Below are 12,002 nucleotides of genomic sequence, written 5' to 3' on the forward strand. Positions count from 1 at the left end.
AAATATGTGTTACTTTTATTTTCAACGATAAAAACGATTACCAAAACGTAACGAATGTAAAATAATAATTACCAAAAATTATTTTATGATTTTATGGAAAAATTATTTTCAACCCATGGTAACATTTTAAATTCTAACTCATGATTTTGAAAAAAAAAAAAAACAGAACAAACATAGGAACTTTATATGAATATATTTTATGATTTTCAAGAAAAATTATTTTAAGCGTATGGTAGTATTTAAAATTTGAACGTATGGTTTTGAAAAGAAAAGAGAAAATAGGAGTATCGGAATTTTGTATGAAGATATTTTTTGCTTTTCAAGAAAAATTATTTTCAGCATATGTTAAAATTTTTAACTCGAACTTATGGTTTTGAAAAGAAAAAAAAACAGAAATGGTTAACTTAAAAATGAGGCATATTTCCTTTTTATTTTCATAGAAAAATTCAAAATTGATTATTCTGATAGTCTCGTAATTTGAAATGAAATGATTTGTAATAGGCAGCACCAAACACATGTTGCATTTATAAAACTTTTGATACATCACCTTGATATCAAGTGACAGGAAGAAAAATGATATTTAACATCGACTTACTTTTATGACAGCTATTACATATTGTAACACCTGTTAGTTAAAATAAGTTTAATGAAAATTGGGTTTTACTTAAAAGGAGATACGTGATCCTTTTCGAATGCAGATGATTCTTTTAGAACGAACACATTGCCAGGTAAACTTTAGTCTTTTTAAAGAAATAATCTTACAAGTATTAATGTTATTATATAAGATTTCTTAAATTTTTTTCTACAAAAAAAAGAAAGAAAAGAAAACGTAATTCAAAAATTCATTTTTTTTAAACTTTATAGTAACACTAAAATTTAAGTACGTCATGAAATTTCCTAAAATATAAGAAAAAAATATTATCTAAAAAATTTTTTTTCTTAAATTTTGATTCACTCGATCTTTTTAAATTTTTAGGAACGATATTTTAGATTCATAAACGTTTGAGAGAAAAATCATCGTTCTTTTGGGAAAATATAGAACTTATTATCACTAAAATGAGATTCCTTTACATTGAACTGGGCAGAAAAACATGATTTTAGTTATTCTGAATTTTTAATCGATACACAATAGTTTTTAGGGACTGTGAATATAAAAGTTACCCCTTATGTTTTGGGGGTCAGAAATGTGAATCCGTCGAATAAAAGGTATGTTTATTCAAAGAAAGTGCATTTTTGTGTCTGATTTTGTAACTTAAAATATCTTCTGCACTAATCGAATAGAACATTTGAGGTCGCACTTTCGAACCATTAAGTTTGAGTCCTAGAACGTGAAGATTCGATTTTTTTCGGTGGTCCGTTTTTTTACCCGTTTTGTGCATCATACAGATCTTACTGCATTTTATTTTTCCCTTATAAATTTTGTGTGTTATTCTGCGTTTTCCATGCTTTTCGACCTTATTTAAAATTGCTATTTTTGGTTTTTAAAATGCAACTTTTATTTCCAAAAAAATCTACAATTAATTAAAAAAAACACAATACTTCCACAAAAACACAATACTTACTAACTTCAAAATAAAGACAGCCTCTGAATAACGGACATATGTTTATGGATTTGAATACATTCAAACTGCCAAACGATTAAAAATAAAGTTAACCTCTGGGCAGCAATCTTTCGATTAATTGCCATTATGGATAAATGGATAAAATTGAAGTAGCTACATCTGGTAATTAAGAGTTGGCCCCTTATCTCACTGAGAGCAAATTTGCTGTTAGTTCATCTCTTGATGACCAGAAAGTAATTTGTTCTTAATTATTAGTTTACCCATTTTCCAGCAAAATATATTTACATATGATTATATTGATAGGTATAAAAGTTGAAAGGAAAAGCTGAATTATATGATGTGGATGTAAAAAAAATAATTTTAATTTTGAATAACTCTAGTGAAAAGACTAAAAAATAAATATTGTAATATAATTTATTGTTCATAATTATTATGTATATAAATATTGTAGTATAAATTATTTACATTAGATTCTTTTATTTAAGTCCGATTTCTTATTCCCACTAATCAAATGATTTCAGTGTTTCACTTTGTTGAGTATTCTCTGACAAAATGCACCTATTTTGGATCATATTAGTATTTTGTGCTGCATCGGTTAGTGCTTTTGAAAAGAAGAAAGTTTGTGGTAAATAGGTCTTTTAATTATTTCATTAAACTATTTTTGGAGAGAAAAATGAAATCTAACTTCCTTATCAATATTTTTTGTGTAGCGAAACTCACCGAAGAAATAGGTGCTGAATTCGATAAATGCAACACTTTAATTCCGGAAGAGGTAAGACGTTATTTTTTCATTTTTAACATTTTTTTAAAAATAAAATTATTCTGATCGTGAAAACATTACAAAAATGCATGTAAATGTAACGATACAACTCCCAGTCTGATTCCCCCCCCCCCGGTTAAAATTGCTATAAGAATCCTTAAACAGGAAAAGTAGGTAGAAAAAGGTGAAATAAAATGTTCTGAAATAAAAATAAGCTAGAAAAAATCATAAGATATTTTAAAATAAGCTTGTAAAAATTATTTTTAGAAGAACTGATGTTTTTTTGTAAATTTATGTGCTTAAACCTTGCTTATGCACGTAAATGTATTAGATTCCTCTTAAAAACCTATTTTGTTCAAAATTTATTGTACTTTTTCAAATTTGCACTCTTTTGCAGTTATTTAGGACAAGGAAAAACAGTAATTCATCTATAAATTTTCATTAATTTACAAACTAATTATTGAAAAATTCTTGAATATGAATAAAAAATTTAATATTTTATATTTTTAAACAAATACTGAAACAAATAGATTTTTAAGTAACTATTAGATTATTTTCTATAATAAATAAAAAAAACAAAAATAAAATAATGAAATATCAAAATCTGTTTTACTTGTAATTTGGAGAGTCGGAGGAAAAAGATGTATAAAAGGGACCCCAGGGTCAAATCTGTGCCAAAGGGTAAAATGCTCGAAATATGTTTTAATGCACACAGCTGAGCTTTTAAATTAAGTTATTATTATTATTTTTTTAATATATTCGTGGTTGAGCAGCCGACCCAATTTTTGGGTTTAAGACTACTGATGTTCAACTCCGTAACCTTGTATTGTTGAACCCATCCAGAGGACAAGGAAACTCCTGGATCAGTACCACCAGAGGTATGGATTTCTTATGGGAACACGGAGGACTTTGAAACTCAACAGATTTAACGTGCATCAGTCACCATTTACTACACGGGGAGTGTTCGGCTGGCGGGGATGAAACCCACGAACTCTTAGACATGGGCCCAGTGCCCTACTAACTAGGCTATCCTGACCGAAATTAAGTTATTTGATAAAAATTACAAACTATTAGTAGAAAAATTAAATTTTATACGAATTAAATTTAAATATTTTTTTTAAGTTAATTTTTACTACGCCGTCTAATCAAAATTAATGTTCTAATAGGTAATAAACTTAGCCTTTCTGTTTTCCAAATTTTATAACACATTTAATTTCAATAATAATAATTATTTATATTTCAATGTATTATGAACTGGAACAAGTTTTGTTAAATCATTATGTATTTATCTATTCATGTAGTAAACGATTTCTTTGTTCACAATTTAAAATGGCCTTCATGTACTTATTATATTTTGTATTTCAATTAAGCAATTGAAACTCATTAATGAATGTAAGAAAGCCGCCGTTCCAGATGCACTTCCAGAAAATGTAGATAAAACCTATCCTTATCTTGTTGAAGCCTGCAAAGACCGTCAAAAATTTAAAACGGTAAGTCTTAATTTTTTTGTAGATTTTAAGAAAATAAATGTTTAGAAAGTCCCGATTGAGGACTTTTGAGCAAGAATTTAAAAATTAATGGGGAAAATGAGCTAATATTTCTTATTCTTTGTTGATGACGTGAACATTATTCATATAGAAGTATCAACTAAAGCATGCTTAATAATAATATATCTTATGGAATTATCAGTAGTTTAAAAATAAGTGAGCCAAGTTAATGCCTGCGGTTTTAAATATGTAGAATTATTTATTGCACTGCGAATTATTTATCCGTTTTACTACTAAATTCTATTATATTTTTTCATCATGTAACATTCGCAAATATCGATGCCAGATGCAAAACAAAGATACTTTCTTAACTTTTATGGTGCTTTTTTATCATCCGTTTTAATTAATGCGATATGTTTGGATTAGCTTTAAGCAAAGATTACTTTAACCTAGCATTTTAAAACGCAATCATTTGTTATGGTTGGTTGAAGAATATGATGTGATGGTTAGCAATGCATATGGTGGACTCAACCAAAAACAATTCAAAAAACATTTGAAGGTTGCCTGAAGATGAAAAACAGAAGTAATTATGCAATTAATAATATTTATATTTAAAATTTTAAAATTTTGGAATGAAATTTTAGTTCTCGAAAGTTCTTAGTTGTTATAAATTTTACAAAAAATTAATTCCTTAACTGTAAAATGATGGTTAAGAATTTTATATCCTTTTAATTATCCACAAGCTATTCTTTCAAAATTTTAAATAAAAAATAATTTAAACTACTTTTTATTTGCAGTTCGCTGATTGCATGGGAGGTCATATTGAAAACGGTAAAATCACGGAAGTAAGTAATTATTTTGAAAATAAAAATTTGAAAAAACATACTTATTGACTGAATAAAAATAGTCAATTATTATTATAGTTGACAAATGAAAAATAAGTAAGACTTGTATAAATATGAAAATCTTTAACATCCTACAAATTTCCTACTTCACCGTGAATAATTTCAGATAAAATTACTGTAAAGAGTACTGGCACAGAGAGTGTCAGTTATTTTTTCCGCAAAATTTTATGGAACAAAAAAATTCTCATGTATCGTCATTTTCACAGCAATATGTACAGAATTACTGTAATTAAATAAAGATTACTGTGAAAATTATGGTATAATCTTTTACGGATACTGCACTCAGAATGCCAAAACTTTTTACTGGAATTTTATCCGGAATTTCTTATAGTGTCGATAAATGTGTAGTTTAGTCTTGCAAAGTACAAAATAAATTTTAAGATATCTTTTCTAAATAAAGTAAAAATCTCTAAGAAAATTAAGTACATTATGTTGAACCATATAAAGCAATACCATTAAATCAATGAAAGAAATTAATTTTTATTGTAACAATTTCAAAAATTATAACATTTTAGCATTTTCTAAAAAAATTACTAAAATATTTTACCCTTTTAAGATTATTCTTTCCTAAGTTCGATATTATGAATTATAGTTTATTTCCTTCACTAATTCTGTATGAGTTTGAAAGATAAAATAAAATCATAAACTTGTACAGAATTTGATATATTTAAGAATTTAAATGTGCACTTCCCTTCGAACGTAACAGTTAAAGTTGTTATTCACAATGTAATCGATAATGAATGTAAAAAATTTGCTATAAATTGAACTGTTCTATTAATCGAATTGTACTTAGAAAAATGCATCCAAGTTTTCATACATGCTGTACAAGATCGTACATAAATTGCTAAAAAAGTTAAGATTAAGACTAAAAAAACTAAAATTACGATTAAAAAAAACTAAAAATGTTTTGGAACAAAATGTCCTGTTTGTCTGACTTCAACACGATTTCAACTGTGTCGTGAATGTTCAATGTGTAACAGTAATTTTAAATCCTAATAAAAGTGGCGAAAACTATTGCTTTGATTATAAATATTTTCTCTAATTTGAGTTGAGAAAAATGGTAAAATTTAATGTGTATCTAGCTAGGGGGGAACCCCAAAAAATTCAGTAACTTTTACCATAGCGCTATGGTAATCAATTTTGGTAACATTAGTAACGAAGTGTGACTTGATTAAATGTTGTTAGTGGGTAAATGAGGTAAGAAATTCAGAAATTTTTACCGAAAGTGCTGGTAATTTTACAGAGAAAGTTGGTAATTTCGTTACTAGTAAAACATGAGATGACGCAAAAATGTTCCATTTGATAACTTTTGTAAACGCTTGTTAGATTTATTTTTGATTAATTGTTTTTATTTCTATGTAAGCTAAAAGCTAACATCTTTCAATTTATATAACTATAAGAAACATGCTTGTAAATATACTGTACAAGGCTAAACAAGGCTAAACTAAAGCAATAATTTATTATGCATCATGGTGTCCCAACATCCTAAGTAAAAAGCGTAGAGGTAGCAGTTTCGAATAACACGACAATACTTGTTGTTGTTGTTGTATGCCAGTTTAGGCAGTGGGGGTGCGATTGTTCCTGTTTTTCAGTAGCGCCACCTATGGCCAGGAATTCCACTTCTGCCACGCCATTCACACAACCACAATCCGTTTATAGGGCGGGTCACATTCACATACAAAAGAGAAAGGACATAGAACACACAGAGAGAGAAAGAAACATCCATGCCTTGCCCGGGATTCGAACCCAGGACCTTTCTGATGCAAGGACAGTTCCCTGCTCCCTACACAGGCCGGTTAGCAACACGACAATACTGGATGCATCTATTTATTAATATTTATTTGTTGTTACACATAGATATGCAGGCTTGTATGCTTCTAACAAAGTTCAAGTTCAGCTTATAAACCTTATATAAACTTGATGAACAGATAGCACAAGATAGCGTAGAACATCACAAAGTTGCGCCAAGGTTTTAGCGGAATTCGAATTCCTTACCTACACACTACAATCGATGCATCTTTGCAATGTCTTTCTCTAACTTGTGCTAACTGTTCTTCCATTTCGCAAGGCTTCTTCCCAGGTATATTTTAACGATTACAGCTAACGTTCATTTAAATTAAAAGTTCCTGAGTTTTACATGAATTATTCCTTTTATTACTAGTTTAAGTAGTACAATTTCGATCATTTGGAAACTTAATACACTTAGAGAGAAACAAAATTGTTCGTTATCTACAAACTTACTCCACAATCTGATTTATTTAAGTTTGGAAATTATTTTGAAATATTTCTGATTTTCACTTAAATGCTAATTAATAAATAGTGATTTCTAAAAAAAAATTTTTTTTTACAGGAACACATGGCTGAAAACGAAGTGAGTATTGCGTGGCCCTTTTATTAAAAAAAATTCTTTTAGGACTTTTTCTCATCATTTTTTTTATAATGCGTAAGGGGAAACATAAGTATGTTTTCATGACTTCATCATGATATTCTACGCATTAAAACAATTAGTACAATAATCGAATAATTTTGACGAAAGCGCTCATAAAATTTATTTTTTTTTGTTCAAGAAAATTGTTTAAAACTAAGAGTATATACAAAATATGTACTCATTTGATGCATTACTTTTGAACACATCAGCCCGGAAATATCACGGACACAAGAAACAGAGGACGAAACTTCACCCGTTATTTCGAAGAGAGCAAGAAGGACTGACCTTCCTATTTTACAAATATGGTATAATTTGTCTTACGATAAAATTATTTAATTATTCGTAAAAAGTGGTTTTGGCTTGTTTGTTTACAAATCACATGAGATTGTTCATGATTTTTTTACTTCTCGCTTATTTAATTTGTTGATCAATTTCTAATTATTGCTAGGAATTTTGCTTAAATTTTTCTAACGTGTTGTTTGTAAATGGCCTTTTGTTGACATTTATATAAAAACATGGTTAGAATTGTGAATAATAAATAACCGAATAGATAATATAGTCAAATAAGAGGAATCTTTTCCTTCTTCTTCTTTTTTCCTATTTTTAATTCCTAAAAGATTACTATTTGGACTAATTTAAAAGGATTGAAATAAAAAAGAATAAAGTTAAAGTTCTTATTTTCTTTGATTTACATCTTAAACTTAGTTTAAGGCATTTAGTTTTTCTTTAGTTTAGAGCATTTAATTACAACATTCAACTTAAAGTTTCTATATTCTTCTTCTAGAGATGCTACGGTGAAGTTGAGGAAAAATACGATGTAGGACCTGGAAAACCAACAAAGAAAAGCGTCTTAGACTTAGTTATACCAGATTCTCTTTGAATGTAGAATACATATATGATGAAAGTTGAATAAAAATGACAGTTTTCTCTATTGGTTGTCTGTTTCTTTCGTTTTTTTTTACAATTGGCTGTTTCTTTCTTAAAAAATAAAACAAAAATAAATGAAAGCACTTATGCTTTTCAGTTTATAATTGTGAAAAGAGTAAACTGTGCAATCATTTTAGTTTTCCAGGAACACTCAAGATTTCAATTATACAGAGTTGTAGCAGCGATGAGATTGGCGCAAAGACTTTTTCGAAAAATCTAAAAATATTTTTTAAACTTCAAGAATAAATACTTAAAATAAATTTAATCCTAAAATTATGCGAATTTAATAAAATTATTATTATATTTGAAATTTTATATGATTTTGAGAGAAAGTAAAAAAGTGACTAATATAAAAATTATTGCTTATGAAAATATCGTAATTTTTTTCTAAATGCAGAAGGTATAATTTTTGGATTCATATAATGATGCTTTAAAACTTTCTAGCAGTTCTGATATTCGGAGATTTCCTTCTTATGTATTATTAAATCCCGCCAGAATGAAAAAAAAAGACATTTGAAGACTGATAATAATTATAAATTGGAAAATTTGTGTGGTTTTAAAAAATCATACTCCTCTTTCCGTCTCTGCTCTTTGGAGAATAAGAAACAGATCCTAATGCCAACTTCTCCATGATACTTGATCAGATTCTGGTATCATTTTTAACACTTAATTATTCTTCCCAGATATCTAAAGAATAATAAAAGAATCTATTGAGTACCTTTGCTATATACGTCTGTCTAATTCAACAAAGCACTAACTCCAGCCGAAAGTAATAACTTCACGCTTGTACAGTGTTACTCTTATTAAACGTAGAAAACTAGATAAATACAGTAGAAATCTAAAGAATAAATGAATCCATAGAGTACCTTAGGCATATAAGTTTATCTAATTCAGATCTCCACTACCTCCAGCAGGCAGCAATTACTTCACGCTTGTACAGTGTTAATCATGGAGCTAGGATTAAGTGGAGAAGACACTCCCACTGGCCGACTCTTTTCAAGGTGAAGCAACCGCGAGAGTTTTCCGCCATCTTACTTGCTGCGTCGTTGTGCGCTCATACATCTTTCTATTTCTAGTTAATCCATGCTTTTTAACGAAGCTTGGAGGGCGGTTTTGAAGGGTTCTTAATTTGATTTAAATTGTCGAGTTTAGTCTTTTAAGTTAAATAAGAGATCCATCCATCCAAGCTTTCTCCATTTTTATTTAGCCGTTAGAATTTTCGTATTTCTAACTTTTAGAAAAAACATTTCACCTTGAAAGAATTTTTAAAACAAATGGAATTCTTGGTAAAGTTAATATTAGGTCAAGTTCCTTTAACAATCACTATGCACTTTTCAAGACAATTTCAAGAAGATAAAAAAGTTTATTTTCTAGAAATTTAAAATTTGTATTACTCTGATAGTTTTAATTCATAGGTCCATAAAGTCGGGTAATTAATTATTTTAAGAAAAGTAAAGAAAAAAAATATTAGGTAGTTATGAATGTGTTGCATCCATGGAGCTATCTCCAAGCTGAATATAGAAATAAATTGAATTCCACAATATTGAAAGATGTTTATTGTTAAAGAATGATTTCAGAAAGTGAAATACATAAATTTATACAAATTTCTCTTGCTCAAAATAAATCTATACATATGAAGATTTATACTTTGAGAGTTTTATGAATAGTTAAATAGGACATTTTTAATTGCATACAAAGTAAATCAATTAAAAAAAATATGTCAAAATGTTTATTAAAAAAAAAAGGAAAAATATGTTAGATTAATAAAATATCACAGTGTTTTAGTGATTATTCAAAAAAAAAAAAATCTTAAACCTGAGCAAAGGATCCTAAACAGATCCTTAAATATATACATATATTTTGTTTATAAATTGAATATAGCTGTTTTCAAAATTATTAAATTTGAAAGAAAAAAAAATTAGCTTAGGGATTAGAAAATTCTATGCATTAAAAAAAACAATAATAATATATATATTACATCATATTATAATATATACATTGAGAGAGAAACATGTTCAATGCTTTCAATGAAGCTATGTACATTTAATGTATACAACAAAAAGCAACTAACAATTTTCTTAGAGGGGTGCATTGAACTTTATAAATCCAGAAAAAGATTCTTAAATGTAGAGAAAAGCACATTTAATGTTTTCAATGAAGGTTCAACAAAAACATTTAGAAAAAAAAATACTTTAACTTGGAGAATTTTTAAAACAAAAGTAGATCTATTTCATTTTACAATCGCTATGTATTTATCAATACAACTTAAAAAATATAATTAAATTTATTAAGAATTGTAAAATTTCATATATATATATATATATTCTCTATAAATAGGAAGTTGATTATTGCTAAATTTAAAATAAATCACTTTATTTTAAAAAAGGAATTTGTTTAGGGATTAGAAAACCCTACGCTTTAATAAAAATTATTAATTTTTTTTAGGAGAAATACATTAAATGAAGGTATAGAACAGAAACTATCAATACCTTAACATTAAGCAAAAACTACATCACTATAAAGCTTAGAATAAATGTATATGTAATCATGGAGTACTTTATTATTATCTAATATTACATGCAATCACTTGTATATAATATTAGATTTTTAATAAATTTAAATTTTTTTTATCTATTTCATATTTGGAATACAATGGGATACTTCCTGGTTTCAAAAAATATCAATTTAATCAAAAATATTAATTAAAAAATATCAATTTTCAGATGAATAACTTCGACAGAAATAAATAAAACTACAGCTGAAATTTTTATAAAGTAACATAAAACCTTAAGACGCAAGAAGTGGTAATTAAAATAATATAATTAAAATAACAAGAAGTCCAAGAAAAAATAATAAGACGAAGTAAGACTACTCGAATAAAGAATAAAATAAAAATGATAATGACTGTCCGAACATACGACAATTCAAGCATAAACGAGCTACAACTGCCAATGTTTTGAAGTATGTAAGATGGCCGACGGTTAATTTCGCTGTTAACATTGCCGAGCTTTCGGCTTCACGAATTTCTGCTAGTGTCTCCTCCACCTACTCCTAGCTCCATGGTGTTAATCTAATTAAACGGAGAAAACTTGATAAATACAGTGGAAAGAGAAGGAAGCAAAATTTAGATATATTTCAAATTTAGGAAATTTCGTCTAAATTTGAAAGCAGATAGTTCTGTCACGGATATATTCACCCGATTAACTTCTTACCGTCACTTAAATATAGCTTCATCGTGTAACGTTTAACTGGCTAATATGGCTTTGATTAAGAAAAAGAAAATTGTTAAACAAATCGTTGTTGTAGTTGTTGCAATTTATTTACGTCGCAATGGATCTGCACAATAGGCTATTGGCGACGGTCATGGAAACATTCTTGAGGATGATCAGAAGACATGCCATTACAATTTTGATCCTCTGTGGAGGGGATGGCTCCTCCGCTTCGGTAGTCCGCGTGAAATCGAGCTCTACACGGTAGAATAGTTTAACGAGGACCAATACCGCACACCTATGATCTCTTCGCAGACTGTGGTCACCTATTCGCCCACTGACCGCAGTCAGAGCTGTTCGACTTCAGCGATCTGCTGGGAATCGTGTCTTAACGATCGATGGTTAAGCAAATAGAAATATAATTGGGATATAATGTAAAATAATTAACAAGAAGTAAAAGAATTACAAAAGTAGGTTCTTCAAATTACGAACACACATTAGTTTAATTCCCACAAACATATTAATTTCTCTGCATTGAAATTTATTTCAGTTTTATCTTCGACGCCTGGATAAAATGAAAGACCAATTGTTATTTTCATTTTAAAATAAATGCAAATAAAAAATTTGGAACAAACCGTTCAAAAGTCGTAATGCTAGTAATATTTTAAATGTGAATTTCGAAATTACCAACATTTCCTTGCTGAAACACTTGTCTTCAAAATAA

The 12,002-nt window shown here is 28.1% G+C and overlaps 1 protein-coding gene across 1 annotated transcript; it reads left to right on the forward strand.

Annotated features, from left to right (window-relative positions):
* Positions 1–590: 590 nt before the first annotated feature.
* On the forward strand, positions 591–8,073 carry LOC107442338 (uncharacterized). The gene is made up of 7 exons (XM_016055879.3): positions 591–728; positions 2,084–2,187; positions 2,273–2,334; positions 3,693–3,812; positions 4,607–4,654; positions 7,065–7,085; positions 7,927–8,073. The coding sequence occupies exons 2-7, from the start codon at positions 2,115–2,117 to the stop codon at positions 8,020–8,022; spliced, it is 420 nt and encodes a 139-aa protein (XP_015911365.1). The 5' UTR covers positions 591–728; positions 2,084–2,114; the 3' UTR covers positions 8,023–8,073.
* The last annotated feature ends 3,929 nt before the right edge of the window (positions 8,074–12,002 follow it).

Source organism: Parasteatoda tepidariorum, chromosome 4 (genome assembly GCF_043381705.1).
Source record: "Parasteatoda tepidariorum isolate YZ-2023 chromosome 4, CAS_Ptep_4.0, whole genome shotgun sequence".
Taxonomy (NCBI): Eukaryota; Metazoa; Arthropoda; class Arachnida; order Araneae; family Theridiidae; genus Parasteatoda; species Parasteatoda tepidariorum.